General features: G+C 44.3%; 1 protein-coding gene across 4 annotated transcripts in view; it reads right to left on the reverse strand.

The window, feature by feature from the left end:
* The window catches only part of ubr2 (ubiquitin protein ligase E3 component n-recognin 2), a 43,881-nt gene that overhangs the window by 6,240 nt on the left and 13,327 nt on the right, over window positions 1-24,314 (reverse strand). Inside the window, exons 11-43 of one of the 4 annotated variants that reach the window (XM_052498432.1) lie at window positions 22,547-22,645; window positions 19,546-19,709; window positions 19,287-19,386; window positions 18,890-19,018; window positions 18,449-18,632; window positions 18,279-18,340; window positions 18,068-18,178; window positions 17,864-17,929; window positions 17,635-17,757; window positions 17,455-17,518; window positions 17,165-17,289; window positions 15,579-15,631; window positions 15,256-15,407; window positions 14,971-15,125; window positions 14,699-14,801; window positions 14,313-14,422; window positions 13,973-14,056; window positions 13,685-13,866; window positions 13,369-13,568; window positions 13,016-13,109; window positions 12,687-12,845; window positions 11,178-11,269; window positions 10,929-11,004; window positions 10,642-10,790; window positions 8,444-8,499; window positions 8,237-8,333; window positions 5,118-5,185; window positions 3,872-4,007; window positions 3,546-3,642; window positions 3,232-3,362; window positions 2,728-2,836; window positions 2,494-2,550; window positions 203-280 (exon numbers count right to left, since the gene is read on the reverse strand). In XM_052498432.1, coding sequence (XP_052354392.1) covers window positions 203-280; window positions 2,494-2,550; window positions 2,728-2,836; window positions 3,232-3,362; window positions 3,546-3,642; window positions 3,872-4,007; window positions 5,118-5,185; window positions 8,237-8,333; window positions 8,444-8,499; window positions 10,642-10,790; window positions 10,929-11,004; window positions 11,178-11,269; window positions 12,687-12,845; window positions 13,016-13,109; window positions 13,369-13,568; window positions 13,685-13,866; window positions 13,973-14,056; window positions 14,313-14,422; window positions 14,699-14,801; window positions 14,971-15,125; window positions 15,256-15,407; window positions 15,579-15,631; window positions 17,165-17,289; window positions 17,455-17,518; window positions 17,635-17,757; window positions 17,864-17,929; window positions 18,068-18,178; window positions 18,279-18,340; window positions 18,449-18,632; window positions 18,890-19,018; window positions 19,287-19,386; window positions 19,546-19,709; window positions 22,547-22,645 — 3,665 coding nt within the window. Of the gene's footprint in view, window positions 1-202; window positions 281-2,493; window positions 2,551-2,727; window positions 2,837-3,231; window positions 3,363-3,545; window positions 3,643-3,871; window positions 4,008-5,117; window positions 5,186-5,466; window positions 6,847-8,236; window positions 8,334-8,443; window positions 8,500-10,641; window positions 10,791-10,928; window positions 11,005-11,177; window positions 11,270-12,686; window positions 12,846-13,015; window positions 13,110-13,368; window positions 13,569-13,684; window positions 13,867-13,972; window positions 14,057-14,312; window positions 14,423-14,698; window positions 14,802-14,970; window positions 15,126-15,255; window positions 15,408-15,578; window positions 15,632-17,164; window positions 17,290-17,454; window positions 17,519-17,634; window positions 17,758-17,863; window positions 17,930-18,067; window positions 18,179-18,278; window positions 18,341-18,448; window positions 18,633-18,889; window positions 19,019-19,286; window positions 19,387-19,545; window positions 19,710-22,546; window positions 22,646-22,736; window positions 22,836-24,314 lie in introns of those variants that run through there. The other 3 variants (XM_052498430.1, XM_035754072.2, XM_052498433.1) reach the window with 3 other exon arrangements.

The raw sequence follows: 24,314 nt of genomic DNA on the forward strand, positions 1-24,314 counted from the left end.
TGCGAAGAAATAGGGAATTATTTAAGGAAAGTGCGATAAGTCCAATATATTTGACCGCAACTGTATTAGACATTCACTCTAAAAGGTCTTCCATAGGACAGGAAGGAGAGCAATGACATCCAATTGCTCCCGATTGTACTGTTGTAAGGCTATGCTATGACATCTCTGATGCACTAATGACAGTTGTTCGCTGGGCACTCACGTGAAGCTTGATGCTTGGTTTATGAGGGCACTGTAGTCATCTGGGAGGTCAATCAGGCTGTTGGACTCCCGAGGGAAACTGAACAGAGGAAGAATTAGTCAGCCCTAGAGCTCTTAACACCATCAACAACAAATTCTGTACAGTTCTTAAAAACAAAAATGAAAAACTTGACCACACCAGTGTTAATTCTGTCAACAATAACTAATGACGAAAAAATATTGGTCAACATATTTTTCCTGACGAAAACTAATGCCGATAACGAGACGCCATGAATGTGTTACGAGAATTCCTTGCGAGAGTTAAGGACATTCAATTCGACATGAGGCTCCCATTCGTCCGTTTTTGTCCAATCATAAGCATGCATGGGGCGGCAGGGTAGCCTAGTGGTTAGAGTGTTGGACTAGTAACCGGAAGGTTGCAAGTTCAAACCCCCGAGCTGACAGGGTACAAATCTGTCGTTCTGCCCCTGAACAGGCAGTTAACCCACTGTTCCTAGGCCGTCATTGAAAATAAGAATTTGTTCTTAACTGACTTGCCTAGTTAAATAAAGGTAAAATAAAAAATAAAAATAAAATGCCTTTACAGAATGTTTAATGCAATCCTCTCATTGGCATAAGTAACGTCTTTCAGTAGCGCGGTCCGATTGAGCTGATCTGCTCTTCCACACAGCTCCCAGGTGGTCACTTCAGGTCACTCGTCAATCTTCTGACATGATACGCAGAACAATGTTAACTCTATCTTACTTTCATGTAGGCTATTTTTGCTGGTGAGGGTAGGCAAAAACACATCTGCCACGGTGACCCTCAACACGGGGGCCCTTCAGGAGTGTGTGCATATATCCCTATCCTGTACTCCCTGTTCAACCATGACTGCGTGGCTGTGCACGACTCCAACACAACTATCAGCAAGACATTGAGGGAGAGTCCACGAGCGGATCGTGTAGTCCACGAGTGGATCGCGGGCTACAGGAAAAGGCAGGCCGAACAGCCCCCCATTAACATCGACGGGGCTGTAGTGGAGCGGGTCGAGAGCTTCAAGATCCTCGGTGTCCACATCACTAAAGGAGCTATCATGGTCCAAACATACCAAGACAGTCGTGAAGAAGGCACGACAACGCCTCTTTCCCCTCGGGAGGTTGAAAAGATTTGTCATAGGCCCTCAGATCTTCAAAAAGTTATACAGCTGCATCACCGCTTGGTATGGCAACTGCTTGGGTAGTGGGGACGTCCCAGTATGTCACTGGGGCCTATCCAGAACCTCTGTAGCAGGCGGTGTCAGAGGAAGGCCCTACACATTTTACAAAGACTCCAGACACAACAGTCATATACGGTTCTCTCTGCTACCACACAGCAAGTGGTACCGATGTACCAAGTCTGGAACCAACAGGACCCTGAACAGCTTCTACACCCAAGCCATACGCCTCCGACATAGTTAACCAAATAGCTACTCAGACTAACTCATCACATACACTGCTGCTACTGTTTACCATCCGCCACTTTATTCCAGGCTGCAGTATTTGAACATATCTGCCTTGTACCCCTGCACATCAACTCGGTACCGGTCCTCCTTGTATACAGCCAAGTTATCTATTATTACGTGTTTCACTTTTAGATTATTTCTACATTTTCTTTCTCTGCACTGTTTTTAATTATTTTTTACAAAGCATGTAAAGAATAACATTTTATTTTGATTGAATCTTCTCCCCGAGCATACACTGAAAATGGCAGGCGTCCAACGTGTAGATATTACTCTGCCATTTCCTGGTTACTTAAAATTCTACACTGCAAGAAAACAAGCACTTTAGAGTGGAGAGAATCACTGCACAACCTAAAATCGCAGTAAAATATATTCAATATTCAATAAATAAAAATATATTTTAAGCTGTTTGATGCTGGTGGATAAAACTAAAAAGTAAAGACTCCAGGGCGAATCTCCACCATGTTGCAGGAATATGGGAGTTGTTATTCGCCTAGCTTCCTCAAGGGGAAGCAAAGTTAGACATATTACCTTTAATGTGCATATGATGGAAGTTAAAAAGGTAAATATTTATTTCATGAAATAAAATGCATTGACTAATATGCGACTAACACTACACAAATTGCTAAAACTACACAAATTGCCCGGCGTTTTAGTCGACTTTTAACCTAATAAGTCTGAAATGACTGAAATGTATTTTAGTAAAAGGCAAAAGAAAATAGCTGCCAAAATTAACACTGTACCACACAAAATCATTTATACCAATATCCAACCTAAGTAGTCAGAGTCTATCACAGTAAAATAGCAACACTGACCTCACGAGAACGCCACCTCCCTGGAGGGTCTGTCGTACACCTGGGTGAGAGCACCACCTACAGGACAGGAGGACACAATACTAAATGAAATAAACTTTTGCCCCATCAGAGTGTGACCATGACAGAGTATATCAATCAGTCATTCAGCTGGCACTTCTGAACCATTCAGAGGATACAAGAGGAGAAAAGACAGGTTACTGGCGCGCAACAAGAGAGAGCGAAAGAGACTCTTACCCGTACAGTAAGGGCTCCAGTAGCTCCTTTTGACTGTGGTAAAGCTGAAGCAGGTTGGCGGGCAGACTGAGGTATCCACACAGTACCTCCCACTGACCAGGACACAGAGCTAGAAGAAACACAGAGAGTGAACATGAACAGCAAGGCTGTTTGAGACACACATAGACTTGAATATAAGTGTACGGTTGTGCCTATCATGGAATAACCACAATCAAGGCAAATAACCACAGTCACTGTTCGAACTGCAAAAATAAGGCACACACTAATTGTCTCTCTTCTCTCCCCTCCTCTCTGCCGCTGTAGCAGTTGCTGGAGACAGTTGGATATCTAGACAGATTATCATTCTTTTACACTACTGCCATTGTGTCAAATATTATTTCAAAAGAATGGATTGAAGGGTTATGGCAGCTCTTTTATTCATGGTCTTCACCCATTATTATCGGTTACACGATTATACAATTACCGTGCCAGCCCTGTGTGTGTGCGTATCCAAGTTGTAGTTACCATGCAGCTCTGGGGGCGTAGGAATCCCGTTAAGGTGGTGGAAGAAGAGTGCAGCTCCTCTCAGGTAGGGCAGGATGCCAGTCTTCACGCAACGCCACAGGTGCCAACCAGAGGCCACCTCAGGCAGGGAACTGTCACCACACACACACACACAGTTAGAAAAATCACACTCACAGCATGGTTCAAGCACAACGCGCGCATTACTGCGACAATACTGGGGGAAAAGCCGGCTGCTTAGTGGATAGGGTAGATGAGTGTGTCGTCTGGGGGATTCACGGCAACGTGTCATATCTACAGAGCCAGTGTCGCCTCACCTGCCCAGGTGTGTTCTGAGGGTGTTGTAGAGAGTGCAGATGTCCTCCTCCTCCTCCCTCTCTGCTCCCCCACTCTCCTGCTCCATGGTCACCTCCTCTGTTGAGACACACACACACACACACACGTTTGTTTGGTCCTTTCTCTACGCCGTACAAACACGTTTCATGTTTAACAGCGGTTAACTTCGACGACTCGTAAGAACCCTCTTCTCAACTATATAAAAGGTAAGATTTTAGCTGGGGTTGAGAGAACTTTAAGATCCATGCAGACATTTCCACACACACACACACACACAGTCCAGGTGGAGGGTGCTCGCTCTCCTTACCTGGGCCTGACGTGAGCAGCATCTGGACCATGTGAGCCACAGTGATGAGGTGGAAGAAGTGCAGCTGGACAGCGTCCACGCTCAGCCCTGAAGAGTCCTGGGAGTGGACCGACCCGTAGGACAGAACCACACTCACCTGAGAGAGGGATCGGTGTTGACTTAACATTTATATACCCAAATCACATTTTATTGCTCACATACACGTTTAGCAGATGTTATTGCGGGTGTAGCGAAATGCTTGTGTTACAGTGCAGTAATGTGTAACAATTTACAAAGACACACACAATTTCAAAAAAAATATATAATTCCATTAAGAAATATATAAATATCAGAAGGAGAAATGTAGGAGTGGCATTGACTAAAATATAGTAGAATATAATACAGCATATACATATGATATGAATATAGCTGTATGTAAACATTATTAATGTTTTATGGTCAGAGTCAACAATTGGTTTGCGTATGATCTGGGAGCCCAGAGATATGATATACCACTTGGAATGTACAGTACCAGTCAAAAGTTATGACACGCCATAACATGGACTTGGTCTTTTACCAAATAGGGCTATCTTCTGTATACCACCCTTCCCTTGTCACAACACAACTGATTGGCTCAAACGTATTAAGGAAATCAATTCCACTAAATAACATGGCACACCTGTTAATTGAAATGCATTCCAGGTAACTACCTCATGAAGCTGGTTGAGAGAATGCCATGCGTGTGCAAAGCTGTCATCAAGGCCATTCCAGTGTTTTACTTGCTATATTGCATTTACTTTGCCACCATGGCCTTTTTTTTTGGCCTTTTACCTCCCTTATCTCACCTCATTTGCTCACATCGTATATAGACTTGTTTCTACTGTATTATTGACTATATATGTTTGTTTTACTCCATGTGTAACTCTGGTGTTGTTGTATGTGTCGAACTGCTTTGCTTTATCTTGGCCAGGTCGCAATTGTAAATGAGAACTTGTTCTCAACTTGCCTACCTTGTTAAATAAAGGTGAAATAAAATAAAATACATTTTAAAAGGCAAAGGGAGGCTACTTTGAAGAATCTAAAATATATTTGGATTTGTTGAAAACATTTTTGGTTACTACATTATTCCATGTGTTATTTCATAGTTTTGGTGTCTTCACTATTATTCCACAATGTAGAAAATAGTCAAAATAATGAAAAACCCTTGAATGAGTACGGGTGTCCAAACTTTTGGCTGGTTCTGTAGGTGTGATGGACGGGGACTCACCAGAAGGTGCAACATGTCTATGTCCAGGATACAGGGAGAGGTCTCCACCTGGGGGTCTGGAATCAATGCTACACAAAACACACACATACCATCAATAAAAAAAAACTATACAACTCAAATGCCTAGAACAAAAAAAAAAACTCAACATATGCAACATTAATAACCTCTTAGAACTACCCCCTACTTTCCTCAATTTCCACCTGAAGACATACCCAAATCTAACAGCCTGTAGTTCAGGCACAGAACGAAGGATATGAATATTCTTGGTACCATTTGAAAGAAAACTCTGAAGTTTGTGTAAATGTGAATTGAATGTAGGAGAATATAACAACAGATCTGGTTTAGATAATACAATGAAAAAAAACATACGTTTTTTATTTTTATATCATCTTTAAAATGAACAAGATAAAACAAACATTCAGATAGGATGATGGGGACAATTTCAGTGAAAAACACAAGAGGGTAACAGTACTTGTGCAAAGTTTCAGAATGATAACTTCCAAAATGAGTGTGCTACATGACATTTATCATGAAGTCACCCAGGTGTCCCACACAAGTAGCCCAAATGTACCCAAGTGGCCAAATTGGTGAAGGCATACATTTTGAAACTATATACAAATGTCAAAATGGTATTCTAACACACCCCCCCCCAAAAAAAAATGGAGAGAAAAAATATATATACATTTACAAAATAATATGGGTAACTATTTACACACTTTCAATATTTGGAAGACCCTCAGTCCTCTATCAAATCAAATGTATTTATATAGCCCTTCGTACATCAGCTAATATCGCCAAGTGCTGTACAGAAACCCAGACTAAAACACCAAACAGCAAGCAATGCAGGTGTAGAAGCACGGTGGCTAGGAAAAACTCCCTAGAAAGGCCAAACCCTAGGAAGAAACCTAGAGAGGAACCAGGCTATGGAGGGGTGGCCAGTCCTCTTCTGGCTGTGCCGGGTGGAGATTATAACAGAACATTGCGGAGATTTTCAAACGTTCATAGATGACCAGCAGGGTCAAATAATAATAATCACAGCAGTTGTAGAGGATGCAACAGGATAGCACCTCAAGAGTAAATATGAACAGTTTAGGGTTCCATAGCCACAGGCAGAACAGTTGAAACTGGAACAGCAGCAAGGCCAGGTGGACTGGGGACAGCAAGGAGTCATCATGCCAGGTAGTCCTGACGCATGGTCCTAGGGCTCAGGTCCTCCGAGAGAGAGAAAGAGAATTAGAGAGAGCATACTTAAATTCACACAGGACACCGGATAAGACAGAAGAAGTACTCCAGATATAACAAACTGACCCGAGCCCCCCGACACAAACTACTGCAGCATATATACTGGAGGCTGAGACAGGAGGGGTCAGGAGACACTGTGGCCCCACCCGATGAGACCCCCGGACAGGGCCAAACAGAAAGCATATAACCCCACCCACTATGCCAAAGCTCTACACAATATTGTGATGCTGATGCCAGGTGCCATAGCAGTCTCTTTCAGCTGTAAAGCTGAGGGTCACCAAGCATGTGGCGCAGGTGATGGGGGACTTAATTTTGCAAAGAACACAGCGACACCTCCATGCTGTGCCCTTTTGGCCCTGAGGCACATCCATGCCTGCAGAAATACATTTGGGCAGATGAACACCACTTGTGGCAGGAGCTGGATGAACCAGCTTCAGTGGGGGGTGGAAACCTTGGCCCTGGGGGCTGCCATTTGGAGTCAGTGTCACTGTGAAAGAAAATGTTCAGTTAGAATAGTTTCACATATGAGCCCTGTATCAACAGGTATAATAAACAGATGAGATATATATATATATATGAGAGAGAGAGTACAGGGAACATAAGGTTGAATATATTATTATGACCTGCTAGATCTACTGTCTATTATATTATGACAGACCAGCTAGATCTACTGTCTTTATTAAATTACAACAGACCAGCTGTATCTACTGTCTCCATTTCACTTTGGCCATTGTTGTGGGCCTGCCCTCCCCTCAAATAGGCTATTTCATGTGGGTTGGGGTGGGGCGGCAGACACACGCATCTCACATTTCACAACATTACATGTTTATATATTGCTTCTAAAATAAAAAAAATCTAATAATATTTTATATTATTAATTTCAAACAAGGGCATTAGCATGATAAGAACTTACCAGTCCAAAACGATGTCCTCTCCCGTTCAAAATCGCTAAATGAATCGTCCTACAACAATCCGTCTCACGTTCCCAATCAATTTATTCTAAAATTGTGTGTACATCTGTATAGCGAATTACTCTCTTTACACCGGAGCATACTACATGGGTTAGTCTTGCAACACATAAACATGACCTATTGCCGTTTACCTCAGCTCATTGGCTATCTACCCAGCAAGATTTCAAGACGATCAGTGGTCATTGGGTTAAAATACAGTCAATCAACGAAACAGCGGGCAAATCATTGGTGCACAATGATGTCATGACTTGTTGTCTTCAAATCGGTTTCTTTCAGTCAATACGTCCCGCGAAATGACCCATCGGGTTTGATTGTGTTACAAACAAACCAGTTGATTGCAGTGAAACCAAACATGACTGGAAAAGTCACGTTCTGTGGGGGTTATTTACCTGGAATGTGTCGTCTCAAATGGAATGAGACGGAATTCACGACAAGCGGTTCACAAAATGTTTCGTGTTAGGCTATATATTTTATCAAACAAAAGATCATTCATTGTGTAACAATGAGCATTGAAATTACAAACAGACGAAGATTGTCAAAGGTAAACTATTTATTTTAATGCCGTTCCTCATTATGTTACGCCTGTGCTGGTTGAAATTTTTATTTTATTTTTATGGGGCTTTATGCTCAGATAATCGCATCGTATTCTTTCGCAGTAAATCATTTTTTAAATCTGACAACGCAGTTGGATTAGCAAGATTCTAGGCTTTCGATACATGTGAGACACTTGTATTTTCATGAATATTTAATATGACTATTTATGTAGCGATCACCGTATGTTGTACAATTTCAACCCGCTACCGGGTTCCGTGCTCAGAGGTTAACACAACATGTGAATTTGAATTCAGGCACTGAAAAGACCAGCCTACTGGTCCTGCAGGTGCCCGTTGACAGTGTCTGTCCTACCTGCTACCAGTCTGATGTAGTGGCCCTGCACGGAGGGCTGAGAGGCTGCAGTCCAACACGCTGAGCCAAACCTGGCCAGGGAGCTCAGGCAGTCATCCTGCACAGACAAGCACCGGTGTCAAATATGTCTCGGCACCTCTCCACATAACACAACAACCTAGAAGTCCACTGACTCATAGGTCAGAAGGAGAGGTTATAGTCGTTTACCTGTCTGCAAGGTAAACTTCCAAATAAAGGCTTCTCCTCATCCACCAACAGTCGCTCTGCAAAATGAAAGAAGAAGAAAAAAGTCAGTCAGTTGAACATCACAGCGAGAGAAACGATTGTTGTGTTTGGACATCTGTGGGCCATTCTCAGCAACATATTAACTGACCCATTAAATAATGAAGACTTGACTAGGGCTGTGGCGGTCATGACATTTTGTCAGACGGTTATTGTCACGCAAAAGACTGCCGGTCCCACGGTAATTTACCGTTAATTAACATAAAAAGGTTTAGCATCTCCAGGCCTCCATGCATACAAGCCACTTTGAAACATCTACATTAAAAAGAAAAAAAAAGAAATCCATTTACACCATCACAATAATTCCATTTATTTTAGTCAGGCCTAAATATACATTATGATATGAAGAGAATGTATTGAGTTGGCCTACAGTAGGTATATGTTATCTGGCTATGGTCTATGCCCTAGGCTTGTTCATTTAGCTGACAAGATATATGAGACTTATAAGCATTCCATCATTGAATTTTATCAGATTTTACAGTACGAAGAATATAATTGAACTTAGCTGAATAAAATATAAATGATATTTTACCCATTACAGCACGAGTGCGCATATGAAGTGGCTATGTTGAGTGTAAAAGTGATCATTGGAAACAGGTCCTATTACGCTTTAGTAGTGAATGATACAAACCTCAGAATGTCTTAGAAATCAAAACGTATATGGGCTGCATGGTGCGACTACAGTCTATTGAGGATTTGAGCAAGTAGCCATAAAAAGCCTGTGCTCCGTTCCTTGCCTCAGGCTGCACAGCTGTTCACCCATCAGACTATTCGCAATTTATCTGGTCTTCACTAATATGTCAAATGAGTTTATTAGTAAAATAACGATTTAAAAATGGGCAGGAACAGGGACAGAGGGGAAACAAAAGATGCCATCTGTATGCACTCAAACAGCCTAGTCAGTGAATGGAGGCTGAGCCCTTTCCCAACGGTCTGTTTTGTAGGCTACTTTGGTTGTAGAGCGGATCACATGCTCAATATGAGCAGCTGAGAAATAAACAAACACTTCATTCAGTCCATGCATCAACCACTGTTTGAGGAGCCTGCTCTCGCTGCCAGACAGGTGATATACTGACAAAACCCTGTCCGCCGTGGGCTCTCCAATCTTGTTCCTGCAGCTAACACAGTGCTTAATTATGGAAATCTGTTCATCAACATGTTTTTGCAACTACACATATTTCACTAAACTGTTGAGGAGAGAGAGGAGATAGCTATTAGGCTATTCAAAATAAAATACAATTTCACTAATTGTAGGCAGCCCTTCACAATCAATCAATAGCATGGCCAAGGGATGTAGGTTCTCACCCAGACTCATGGATATACATGTTGGAGCGTAAGGTAACCAGTCCATCCAGTATGCACAACACAGTCCACTCAAATGTCTTTACTTTTGGAGTATAGGCTAGACCAATTATATACCAAAGAAATCTTAAAATCAGTTTTGTTTTATGTTGTTTTCCTTCCATGCATAATATAATGGTAGGAAATGTATTGTATAACGGCACAATCATCATTTTAATTCAGGGTTTTTTCGGGTTTGGGCTCAGAAGCATTTGGATTGAATCGTCACCGTAGAAAGCGCTGTCCATTTCGTTGTGTTAGGCTTTAAAACAGCATCCACCACAACCATGTTTTACACTGTTTTAAAAGTATGATCGACCTACTGTTCTGATGATAAGTGTTTGATGTGATTTTACATTGTATTTGCATTGATGTTAGTGGTTAGAGGGACAATAGAGCCCTGAGTACCAGACCATTAGCACCTGATGGTAACAATAGAGCCCTGAGTATCAGGCCATTAGGACCTGACGGTAACAATAGAGCCCTGAGTACCAGACCATTAGGACCTGATGGTAACAATAGAGCCCTGAGTACCAGACCATTAGGACCTTATGGTAGTTAGCAAGTTGGGTACTACCAAAGCATGTCTAGAGTGCATTAAAGAAGATTACGATGACTCAAAAGTCATGTGGAATTTTACTCATGACTGCCGGTAAGTCACCACAACAGCCCTAGACTTAACTCAAACCCACATGTGCACCTTTGACATGGGTTTTATATCACTTTAAACTATGTTGGTTCTTTAATTCTTGTCAATCATCTTTTTTTTCTGTCTGTATTACCGATAGACTGGATGGTGTAGGCACAGCTGCCCCAGCACATGATGGGCACGCGGGGGTCCTGCTCGTTGGGGTGCACCTTAAGGCCAACTTTGTAAGTCGCCGTCCCAAACGTCGTCAGCATCTCCTTTATGGTGCTGGAGTAAGGACTCCTGAAGAGACGGGTAAGTGAACAACATCAAAAATCAGAGCATGTCAATCAAACTAACCCAAAGATGTTTTGGTTCACTCCAAAAAGTATCTCTCGCTCATAAAATGGGTTACAATGTCAGTCATGAGCATTCACTTACATGGGTGTGTAGTCTATTCTAAAATTCTCAGTGGCAGGGCACTGCTCTTCAACCGTCTCTTCAACAGCGTCAACACCTACACACACACACAGGTTAGTGACATAACGTGACCGCATAGACACATTCTGTCGTTTATCACTTCAGAAACACTCATCTCAATGCTGATATACAGTGACCTCTAATGTGTTACATTGAACATATGAATGTGTCGTGCTATGATGAGAATGATCTGCGCGGGAAGGAACGCACCGACGGGCTGGAGTTTCCTGTGGGCAGAATGCATGGCCTTGATCTGTTGACCACTGATCTTTAGCCACTGACCCAGACCAGGCTGCTCACAACTGGAGAGAAGAAAGAGAAGGCGACTGGTCAGTGGACTCACACTTATGGAGAAGTATACAAACATGGGCTGGCCATTTCTTCTTAATTTGGCATGCTAATAACAAGGCTGCTGGTATACACAGAGTTTACAAAACACTAGGAACACCTTAATATTGCATTGCACCCCCCTTCGCCCTCAGAACAGCCTCAATTAGTCAGGGCGTGGACTCTACAAGGTGTCAAAAGCGTTCCACAGGGATGCTGGCCCATGTTGACTCCAATGCTTCCCACAGCTGTGTCAAGTTGACTAGATGTCCTTTGGGTGGTGGACCAGTCTTGATACACACAGGAAACTGTTGAGTGTGAAAAACCCAGCAGCGGTGCAGTTCTTGACACAAACTGGTGCACCTGGCACCTACTACCATACCCTGTTCAAAGGAACTCAAATATTTTGCCTTGCCCATTCACCCTCTAAAAATGTCTCACACACACACAATCCATGTCTCAACTCTCCGAAGGCTTAAAAATGATTCTTTAACCTGTCTCCTCCCCTTCATCTACATTGATTGAAGTGGATTTAACAAGTTACATTAATAAGAGATCATAGCTTTCACCTGGATTCCCCTGGGTTCATCTACATCATGGAAAGAGCAGGTGTTCCTAATGTTTTGTACATGCATCAGAACCATTCTTTGAATAATATTTATTTATTTAACCAGGTAAGTCATTCAGAGCATAATTTATTTAACAATAATGACCTGAATTGTATTTTTAAAAAACATACATTTGCTAGCATGAGTCTTTTCTCTTGAAACATTTCTCAGCGTTCTCTATGTGAAAGTGTAAAAAGTCTGAATGACCTCTGTGTAGTTGTGGAGGTGACGACTGAGCGTTAGTGCCGAGTGAGCCTTGACCTCGCGTGAGAGGAGTGGTACTATTGACGTTAGAACTCTTGAAGGGAATTAACTGGGGGGGGGGGTGGACTGGTTGGAGGTGAATGAGAGGCGGGAGACCAGAGCGGATTCCTCTTGTGACAACCACTAATCAGTGTGGGGGTCACGGTGACCCTGTACCAGTCGAGTGTGGTTTCCTGCATCCCAGTAGTCTTAAGCGGAATCCTCTCGTTCCCTTCATCTGCACCGATCTGAAGGAACTGGACGGGTGACAGCAAATTCCCATTGAGAATTCACTATCTGCATTCACATATCCATCATTTTCAGATGGGCACAGGTAAAGGAAAAGAAACCAAATTAGACTGAGAGGTGCACACCAAATTAACACGTGTGTGTCTGTAGCCGAGTTGGCGCTTGCAACGTTAGGATGGAGGGTTCGATTCCCGGGGTCACCCGTAAGTTAAATGTTGGCAGCATGACCAAGTCGCTTTGGGTAAAAGCGACGGATAAAAGGCATATATTATGATAGTGTGTGATTGGGTACCTGTTGGAGCCCTTGGTGCCGGGGAGCAGCGGAATGACGGTGTTACTGAGGCACTCGCACAGCGGACACAGGAACTCCCCGTTCCCCACATCGTAGCTGGTGTGGACGCGCAGTCTCTGCTGACGCCGCTGCTCCTTGGCCTGCACCGCCTCAAAATACCTGCACACACACGACAACGATTGAGTTTTAAACCCAAACAGTCAACTCCACAGGCCCACTGAATCCTCAAGATCCAAACACTCCCTTTTACACAACCCCCTGTATGTGTCCTACTGCCTTGCCCCAGCGCTGTAGGACCAGGTTGTTGTAGAACCCCGAGTCTGGCTCACCTCTGCCAACAGTGAGAGTGCATGATGTGGCCACAGCTGCCTGTGTGCGTGCCAAACGACAGGTCAGGGTGCATGAAGAGAGGGTCGTAATGCTCTGGAAAACACAGGCAGGTAAGTCAAGCAATGCTAGTATATCATTCACAGACAAAACACAAAGACAATACATCATCCAATCTGTGGTATAGGATGAAGTTGCCTCTTGACACTGATCTAAGGTCAGTTTAACACTGATCTAAGGTCAGTTTAACACCCCCAATAGTTAAGATTAGGACTTGAGGGAAGGGAAGCTGATCCTAGATCTGTACCTAAGGGCAAATTCTACCCATCTTTGTACCCTCCAGTCTCTCTCTCACCGGGGTCGTGAGGTGGTCTCTTGCGGTTCTTGGACATGACGGTGGAGCGCTGGACGAAGGCAGCCAGCACCATGGCCTTGCTGTCAGCCCTGATCTCCTGCTCCTCCTGGCACAGGATACACGTCACCACCTGCCTCTTCTCCCTGGGACGAGACCTCCTGGGACCCACACACACCAGGGCTGCGTCTGATGAAGTGGGGCTGCAGGAGACGGGGGGACGACAGCTTAGAGCTTGATTGAGTGTAGAGTAGGGATTGGGTGGTGAAATACAAGTGTGTTTGCGTGGTGGTGGTGTGTGTGTGTGTGTTGTCAGTACCTGTGCTCCAGTGAGGTAGAGGTGGAGGCATACAGCTCCTCTAGACTCTGCTGGAAGAGCTCCTTGTTCTCGTTGATAAAGTGTCTCTGCATCTCTGACATCTGGGCCATGATCTTCTCCCTGCGCAGGCGAGCCATCTCCGCCTTCCTCTTCCTCTCCGCCTTGTCCTTGTCACACACCATCTGCAGGAAGGGAAGACACAGACGCGGTATATTTGTCTATTAAATTCACGAGAAACCAAATAAAATGCCATCTAGGTGCATCTCCTCTTAGATGAGCCTGACCCACCTCTTCCTGACCGTGGCTCCCGCTGGCGGTCACAGTATAGGTGGAGGCAGTCAGCTCCCGCATCGTCTTAATGCTGGCCACCATCTGCACAGTGACACAATACTATTACCTCGTCAAAAAGTGAGACATCAATATAAACACGAGAACATATCTTCCTATTTTGTTTGACATAAGTAAATTTGGATGTGCATGTGTCTCGAGGGACCACTAGTTGCACGCTGTCCTATGCTGCCTCCTGGTGGCCATGTACAATATTGCAGTGAACCAACTGAAACACTTGGGTAAGGTGTCTTCTATGACAGTTGCATTGGTAGGGGAGGTTGTAATAATGTTGACCCACCTTGAGGATCCAGCGGATCATGTCCTTGTGGACCTCCAGGTGAGGGGCGTTCTGTAGGTTCTCCAAGAGGGCCAGGACACTGGCTGTGTTACTGGGGGCTTCCCCTGGACCTAGGACACACACGGCAGTTAAATACACAAGTTAAAAAAGTAATGGAAATCAAACTAATGTTGCCCCCCCCAAAAGAAAAAAACATGAATACCTGCACAGTGTCACATTTGAATGACCCAGATTATTTTGAGCAACATTTCTTAGATTTTTATTTTTCAGTTCTCCTCTCTCAGTTTTACAGTTTCAGAGTGAGCGAGAGAGTTTGCAAAACAGGTCCTGAATTTCAGGCTAAAGATAACTCGGACTGGTACCCAGGCTAAGAGGGACTGACTCACGGGAGATTTTGAGGGTGAAGTTGAAAGAGACGTCGTGGTCTTCACTGCTGTTCTTCAACTGCTGCTGTTCCTCCAGCAGACCCATACCTATTAGGTGGAGCACCTGGAGAGAGAGACACACACACACACACACACACACACACACACACACGTTATGGACAGAGAGGCAGGCCTCTAATGTGCCTACAAATTAGCATAGTACGACACTGGAACACACACACTCTCCCTAACACGCGCGAGCACACGGACAGTGCGGTCCTGGTCTCCCTCACCCTCTGCAGCATGGACTCTGACCAGTGCCCTCCGCTGGGCTCCACAGCCCACTGCAGCACGGCTCCCAGCATCCCCAGCAGCACATCACACTGCAGAATATTCACCAGGCTGGCAAACAGCGGGGAGAACGGGGGCAGCATCGGAGGAGGCAGGGCTACAACAAACGGATTACTTGATAGACAGCTGAAAGACCACAACCAATCACCACAATAGTTACATAATCAATTCCATTTAAAGACGTGCTTCACGTATATAAAGGAGAGGGTTTCTATGAGACTCTTTACCCATGTCCTCTCCATTCTGTCGCTTCAGCTTTCTCTGGGCTTCCTCTGCCTTGGACTGGTCAGCTCGGGAGTAGTGGTGGAAGTAGAGGTTGAACTGCTTGGCACACTCTGGCCTGAGCTCATACAGCCCTCTGCCTGTCACGCCAGGCTTCCTGTGGGCAAAAAAGTGTGAGATGTTGGTCACTCTAGACCCAATGGGCGCATCATACATATCGAATTGTCTGATCTTTATTCAGCCAAGTCATCAGGAACAAACTCTTTCACATTAACAATCTGGGTGGTCAGTTTAAACTTCATGTAAGAAACTAGAGAAAGCGACTTACTTAAACGAAGCAACACTGTCGATCACTCTCTCCATACCAGTCTCCTTGTTCTCCTAAGGAAGGGAGAACAGTTCAACCTCTCTCCAAACACAAAGACAGTCGTGAAGAGGGCACAACAAAACCTTTTCCACCTCAGGAGACTGAAAAGATTTGGCATGGGTCCAAAGATCCTCAAAAATTTCTACAGCTGCACCATCGAGAGCATCCTGACCGGTTGCATCACCGCCTGGTATGGAAACTGCTCGGCATCGGACCGTAAGGCGCTACAGAGGCTAGTACGTACGGCCCAATACATCACTGGGGCCAAGCTTCCTGCCATCCAGGACCTATATAATAATAGGATGTGTCAGAGGAACGCCTATAAAATTGTCAAAGACTCCAGTCACCCAAGTTAGACTTTCTTCTCTGCTATCGCACGGCAAGCGGTTCCGGAGACAGAAGTCTAGGACCAAAAGGCTACTTAACAGCTTCTACCCCCAAGCCATAAGACTGCTGAACAATTAATAAAAATGGCCACCGGACTATTTACATCAACCCCCCCCCCCCCCCCCCCCCCATTTGTTTTGTACAATGCTGCTACTCGCTGTTTATTATCTACATATATATAATCACTTCACCCCTACCTACAAGTACAAATTATGACTTTTTTTTTTTTACTTTAGTTTATTTGTTAAATATTTGAACTCTTCTTGAACTGTACTGTTGATTAAGGGCTTGTAAGTAAGCATTTCACGGTAAAGTCTACATTATACATCAAGCTGACTCGCGCTACAGAAACAGGATGGGCTGATCTGTGTTCCAGCTAACACAAGCCAAACTCTGTGCAAGGCTACTTAGTCTCTTGTGGACAGACTACATAAACATATGACCAAATTACGCACAATTTTAGTTAGGCCAAAATAGACTAGCGTTTGCACCTCTTCTGCACTGCCTAGGTTCACCAGTAGGTGTCAGGGTAGTCAACGGGATACACTATTATTCCACGCAGTTAAAACGTCTCATCCAAAGCTCCAGATGGTGTGTAGATCATGGGAAGTGGGAGCAATCAAAGCAGACTCGTTACGAGATATTCCAAGTGAAAACTGCAGTCGGGCAGTCAGCCTGAACTTATGTGTGGTGAAAAGGGGGAGTGAGGGAGAGCGAGAAAAGGGGAGAGAGTGAGAGAGAAATATAGTAAGAGCGAGCAAGAAGGAAAGGAGAGAAACAGACAAAATAACACTGGGGTTAAAGTAACAAACAAAAAAAATCCCATGACTTGAAATTTAAGTCGATCTCAGATTGTCTAGAAAACCTTTGGTTGTACAGACTTTTATTTTTTAAAGACTGATAGGTTTGTCAGAATCATTTGCGGCCCAGAAAGAAGGGCAGTTTCTACATACTTTCTATTGTTTTAGACATTCAAGTGTGGCCTGGAGTGTTTTTTAAACCAAAATAATACCCCCCCCCAAAAAAACAACCTTTTTACTCAAATCTCATACATCACAGTGATGGAGAACTTGAACACTTGCTAATAGATAGAGAAATAGATAGCAAGAGAGCGGGAGACGTAAAGACAGAAGAGAAAGGGGCAAAAAGCAGAGACTTACGTTCTCAGGCAGGGCCTTGACCAGCTCGCTGTGGGCCATGGGTCTGATACACAGCTGGTGAATGATCTCCCGCTTGATCTCGTCACAGCCTTCCACCTGGCCGACGCCAGCCTCAAAACGCTCACCTGAGACAAACGCACATACCCATCAGGTACTACCACCGCCGTCGTTAACATAAGGAAACAAGTCAAACAGAGGCTCCAAGTACACAAACACCACATGATGAAACACCACCCCCCACCCCCCAAGGCAACAAGTCCTAGTGAGCGGATGGATAGTGGGACACTCACCCACAACCATCATGATGAGATGCAGCATCTCCTCTATTAGAGTGTTGTTCTGCTGGACCACATCCTAACAGAGACGTAGGGAGTCATGTCAGTCAGAGATGGACACACACACCAAAACTGAGCGCAAAGGAGTAAAAAAAAAGCCAAAAGGAAGTTGCCATTGTGAGTGAGAGAGCAGACCTTGTTGGTGTTCTCCCTGTTGTAGCTCTTCCTGCAGTCGGCGGAGCTGAAGATGTGGTAGAGCTCGAAGCGGCTCAGGACTATCATCAGGAAGTGGTTGGGATCCATCATGGAAGCTCCAGCCTGGAGTAAACACAAACGTAGACGTACACACACACAAACTTGTTCAAGCCTGTAACACGTTGTTGACCGTTAAGAGTCATTAGGTTGTTAGCTGAAACAAACCGACCTGCAGCATGATAAGGTCCTTGTCAAACATCTCCACTCTGCACTTGACATTGTGGTAGTAGTAGATCTGCAACCAGAGTACACTATGAGCTCTCTTCATTATAAACACCAAGAGAAGAGCAACACATACACACCGCGTGTTAGAGTTCTGGTATACAGCGCAGGGGGAAGAAAGGCAATACGGTGGCGGACGGGGCGATTTTACCTGATTCACCAATGAGAAGCCATTTCTCCTCCACATCCCAGCGTGCACTTGGGCACAGAGGACCAGGCAGCGAAGGGGGTGTTCAATCAGCATGGGGGGGCTCAGCTCACTCTGTGGAGCATACAAGAGACTCGTTAGAAGACACATACATTTACTAAAAGGTAAGCTGAACATGTTCCAACCGTACACAGAGACACTCCTGCGTGCTTACTAGTGGAAGCTGCTCAGGGAATCTGTAGGCCACCTCCATCTTACTGAGGAGAACGTGGAGACCTAAACAGAAAACCAGCAGTGACCATGTTAACAATGCGCTGATCAATATCAAAGGCAAAGCATTAGTGGTCTGTCATTCAGCTGTGTGTGTGTGTGTGTGTGTCCTACCTGCAAGTAAGCGGGAAACAGGCAGGTGGATGCTGACTTTCTCCTGAGACACGCAGTAACGGATGGTGTCCACAGAATGTCCACACATGCTCAGTGTGATTGGCTGCTCTCCATCGGTGAAGCCACTGTGGCAGTGTGTAAGGGCTGTTAGGCACTTCTTATAAGCTTCAATCAGCACTCGTTCCTGTGCGCGCACGCACACACACACACACACACACACACAGGGGAAGAAACAATAGGACCACAGGTGAGAGAAGGCAGCTGCGTGTTTGTGTGAGCGAGCGTTTGAGAATGTGAGTTTGTGAGAGAAAGCGAGCGTGTGTACATTCATGTGCATATGAGCGTGCTCACACACACACACACACACACACACACACACACACACACACACACACACACACACACACACACACACACACACGTATATGTCCAGTCACTCACATCTGTGGCGCACCACTCCTGCATCATGGAGATGATATGTGTGAGCTTCATCTGCAGGGTGAAGGCTGCCTCCCACTCAGGCTCCATCTCTATGTGCTGGCCCACCTGCCTCACCACAGGGTCCATGCCCTGAGGTGGGAAAGACAGAAAGCACAGATGCTGTTCAACACTACGCCAAATTAACTAGAGACCTGGGATGGATCTAATTACTCTAATTTCCTCCATCTGCTCTGGTGTGAAGGAACTATGCGGGTGAAAGTACGTTTTCCTGCAGGCTAGCTAGGCAACCAACCAACTTATTTGTTCTGTTCCAAAGTGCTGCGCAGTCTCAATCATGCCCAGAGGGGTTGTAACGCCATATGTCTCCTACCACCACTATAAGGTGACCTGTCCTTACCTGCATGCACTTGAACAGCTCCAGGAAGGTGTCGAGTCCCTCCAGGAACTTCTCCCTGAGTTGGTCACTCCACTCTGTGGGCCGACTGATGAGGATGTATCTGCGCACAAACAGCAACATCGTTTACAACCCATTCTGAAACACACACTCCACAGTGGTCAGTATGCTGTCTTTGTATAACACTCACACAACTAATCTACACACACTGTTATATTGCCCAGGGTGTGTGTGTGTGTGTGTGTGCACACATGCATCTTACTTGAGGTCTCCAATGAGGCTCTGTACGCGGCGGAACTTGAAGGCCTGCTGGGCGGTGTAGCGCTCAAACTGGAAGCGGCCCTGCAGGTCACGATGGCGCAGGTGGTCCACAAAAGTCCTGATGATTGTGGTCATCAGGTTCTCCTCTGTTATCAGCATGCGCGCCTGGGCCGGGGAAAGGAAGAGGTTCAGGGGGCCTCAAGTAGCAGGAGTAATTCTGGAGTCAAATCCTTACCACACACAATCTAAGCAAATCTATGTAAAAATGTGACAATATTCTACAGCCTGAAAGTAACTGTCCAGTGGAAATTGCACTTTTTAAAAGTTCATGTTCTGTTATTAACTCATAATGTTGGTGACTCATCCTATACTCACTCCTATGTGGCCAAAGGATACATTGTATCTCAAACAGACCATTTAAAAAAATGCTTGCCATTTCTTCAGAGGAAGATGCCATTTTCCTGAGGAGGAGCAGCGGGCCAATCAGTAGTCTACTCGGGTGAATATTTTTAATGACCGGTATACACCCAGACCAATCCAACACAGAATTGCTACTTTTTTAAAACATACTTCATTACCATTTTCTAGAAGGAAAACCATGTACACTCATATTTGTATTAATTATAGGTGATTGAAATCTGAAAACACTGGACAGTTACTTTAAATGAACACTACAGCATACAATTGGAATAGCATACGATTCTTTAACATTTTCTATGACATGGGTATAGTTATTACGACATGAAATTGAAGGCTGACTGGATAATGCCGTTAAGAAAAATCACAAAATCTAACGTCAGTATAGCATGCCACACCCTTTTCAAAGAATCAATGTTGAGAATGGAGCTATTCGGAACATAACTAAGATGACACTCATGATTTAGATCAGTGGTTCCCAAACTGTAGGGTCGGCGGGGAACTCAGTCCGGTTTAGGGCTGTTACGATGATTGTATTACCACCACAGGCAGTCACGAGTCATGACCACAGTCAAATTCCATGTGGCCTTTAGTCATGGTAAATAGAATAGGCTTCTCCAAGCTCTGATGCTGCTCAACATTTATATAGGCTATGCAATTGCATGAGAAAACAGTTGATGGCCTCTATTAAAAAGAGGATCCCATCAGCTTCCTAAAGACTAGGCCTACTATATTTATTTTTCAACTTTCCTAATATTAAGCACACTACTTCGTTTACAAAAGGAGCATCATCTACCTGGCTGGCATGAAAATGAACCATGGGAACAGAGTACTATTTAAGTGCATCTTTTATTATTTCCCATGCCCCCTGTTCCGAGACAGGTGCATGATCATGGTCCGTTCTAAATCAAAACTAATTTCAAACATATTATTCTCTATATGTAAAGACAACATTAAATTACGAATAGTTTGATTGGTGACAGTATTAGCCTATCACTTATGAACGATATATTAACACTTGTGAATGATGCCCAGCTTGTGTGCAGTAAGGCCAGAAACAGAGCATGCCTTTGTAGACTTTCTCAAATCAGTCCCACACCTCATGTAGCCTAGCCCATACGCCTATATGTTTTGTAAAGTGGCCAAATAACTTCTTAAAATTAAGCACATTAATCTGCTTTACAACCGGTGTAGAGCCTAACTGGCATACATAGGCGGCACGTGAGTTTCAAGTTTGGGGAAGATAATTTTCACCTTTATAATTAAGCATTACATGCATTATCACATTTCCCGTCACTTTTGAGAACAGCGGTTTGCCGCTAATTGATTGTATTTTGGAACATTCCCGCTTATAACCTACTACCGTGTGCGCATTGATGCTCTCATAACGTGAAGAAATAGCCTAATAGTTTATCAACATTTTAAGCTAAACATTCTGATCTGTTGCATCAGCCTCGTTGCTTTTAAGTTTTTGTGATGCTAGTGTTTGTATTAATTTGGGATCGATCACATCCCACGTTTGGAATATTAATTTCTTGCACTGAAGGACAATAGAATAGGTAAACTCTTGTATTATGGGGGATAGTATTCGACACAGGCTGGTGCTTTTGCTGTTAATTAGGCCTACTCATACTCATTGGCTGACGAAAAGTAGGCTAAATGGGGTCAGTTCTTCTAACATCGAAATTCGAAGTTTCATGCAGCTTTTCATAAGAGTAACTATTTCTTTGTTAACTGCTCAACACAGAAGAACCGCATGTGCGCAGTCGCTCAAATCGCTTGGAGAAAATATCCAGTGTATTTTATTCATGTTCAAATGTATTCCTCATACTATAAAATATTGCCACGGAACTCCAAGCAAATCTTGTCTGCTAAATGAACTTGTGTAGCCCACAGCCATATGGCATAGCCAGATCAGGACAATTCTGTTCTTGTGGAATAGAGAACATTTTCTTCATATCATGACAAAACTTCATGACTACCACAGCCCTAGTCCAGCTTTAAACTTACTCTTGAAAATGTTAATAGTAGAATGCACAAGGTGCAATTTCGAAATTGGGTAGTCATCATCAGTTCCTCTTGTCATGTCAGTCGTTGCAGACCATAGAGAGCTATTTATAACTCGTCAGAAATGTGCAGATCAACTAGCCCATGTCAGCTAATGTTTTTTAGCCAATTGATTTTGAATACACATTAGACATGGCAAGAAAATGTGCTTTTAAAATGACAAAATGTCTATGCACCCCATGACAAAATGTGTAGAATTGCAGGAAATAAGCTTTACAAACTTCCAAAATTCTCTCCACCAACAAGAGGTGTGAACAGTTTGTGTCATGAACAGTGCTTGTGCCCACAGAAATAGACGTGGCATGTGTGTGTGAGCGCGCAGAAGGGGAGGGATGTTCCCCAACGCTGGAAGGCACCCCCCCAGAGTGAAAAAGTTTGGGAACCCCTGACTTAGATGGCCATACTTTCTCTCTATGGACGTGACAGCATCCATACTAAGTCTAAGATCCCTGAGGTTGTCAGCATGCGTCCCATCTCGGATGGTACTATCTCACCCCGACCCTGCCGCCCGTACTCACCAGGGAGGGCACTGTGAACATTTGCACGGAGAGGTCAGTGACTGAGAACTCCCTGTCGTGGTCATCTTTCACATAGTCGCTCTGCAAGCGCTCATAATTCTAATGGTGTTGGCATGGGGAAGACAAGAGAAGAAGAGAAGGTGTGTGTGTTGAGAGGTGTGTGGTCAGGCGTGGGGTTGGGGTTACTCACCATGGTGGGGACGGTGAAGAGCTGAACTGACAGAGAGGTCACTGACACTACACGCTCGTGATCATCCTCCATAAAATCTGTCTGGAGGCGCCGGTAATTCTAAACGACAAGGGGGACATTCACCTCCTGGTCAAAGGGCGTGGGCCCCTTTCCCTCTCCTCAACCCCCCCCCCGCCCCAAATTCATTTCTAAGTTCCAGAGAGAAGTAACCCCTAGACACAGATCTAGGATCAGCTTACTCCCCAAATCGAAAAACCTTAACCATTTGGGAGGAGGAAAGCAAAACTGACCTCAGATCAATGTCTAAGGGCAACTTCATCCTTCTCCCTGTTAAGCTTCTGAAGCCCTCCTGCCCTTGACCACCCAGGTCTCTGAAAGCATAGACATAGAATCCCAGAAGAGCATCAGGCCAATTGTGTCCAATCAAAGTTAGGGTTAAATACTCCTCCACATAAGATTTTGAGCAGCCCATCTTATCCAACATCCTGGCTTCGAGTCTTAGCTCATGCGACCCAGTGAGCGTATATATCTATGCTCTCAGGTTCAGCTCAGGAGACCTGTAGAGCCTTGGCTCCGAGTGTGTGTGTGTGTGAGAGAGAGAGAGAGAGAGAGAGAGCAGAGCGGCCTTTGGAGTCAGACAGGGACCGGGAGTGTGCGGGCCTGAGTTACACGCCAAGCAGGCTGAGAGGAAATCCACTCAGGAGGACTGGTTAAAGGATGTGATGTAGTTAGTGCCCCCATCGAGGCTTGGTGCCAACACATTCACACAATAGTCTTCCGTTATATCAAACTTCCATTCAAGACAGTGTCCAATTCTTTGCAATAGCTACACCATACATTTACATTTGAGACATTGAGCTAGCACTTACAGTTGAAGTCAGAAGTTTACACACCCTTAGGATGGAGTCATTAAAACTCGTTTTTCAACCACTCCACAAATGTCTTGTTAGCAAACTATTGTTTTGGCAAGTTGGTTAGGACATCTACTTTGTGCATGACACAAGTCATTTTTCCAACAATTGTTTACAGACAGATTATTTCACTTAAATCACAATTCCAGTGGGTCAGAAGTTTACATACACTAAGTTGAATGTGCCTTTTAACAGCTTGGATAATTCCAGAAAATGATGTCATGGCTGTAGAAGCTTCTGATAGGCTAATTGGCATCATTTGAGTCAATCGGAGGTGTACCTGTGGATGTATTTCATTGCCTACTTTCAAACTCAGTGACTCTTTACTTGACATCATGGGAAAATCAAAAGAAATCAGGCAAGACCTCAGAAAAAATGGCAAACCTCCAAAATCAGGTTCATCCTTGGGAGCAATTTCCAAATGCCTGAAGGTACTGCGTTCATCTGTACAAACAATAGTACGCAAGTATAAACACCACGGGACCACACAGCCATCATACCGCTCAGGAAGGAGACGCGTTCAGTCTCGTAGAGATGAATGTACTTTGGTGCGAAAAGTGAGAATCAATCCCAGAACAACAGCAAAGAACCTTGTAAAGATGCTGGAGCAAACAGGTACAAAAGTATTTATATCCACAGTAAAACGAGTCCTATAATCGAACATTAC

The sequence above is a fragment of the Oncorhynchus keta genome, chromosome 36 (genome assembly GCF_023373465.1).
Source record: "Oncorhynchus keta strain PuntledgeMale-10-30-2019 chromosome 36, Oket_V2, whole genome shotgun sequence".
Taxonomy (NCBI): domain Eukaryota; kingdom Metazoa; phylum Chordata; class Actinopteri; order Salmoniformes; family Salmonidae; genus Oncorhynchus; species Oncorhynchus keta.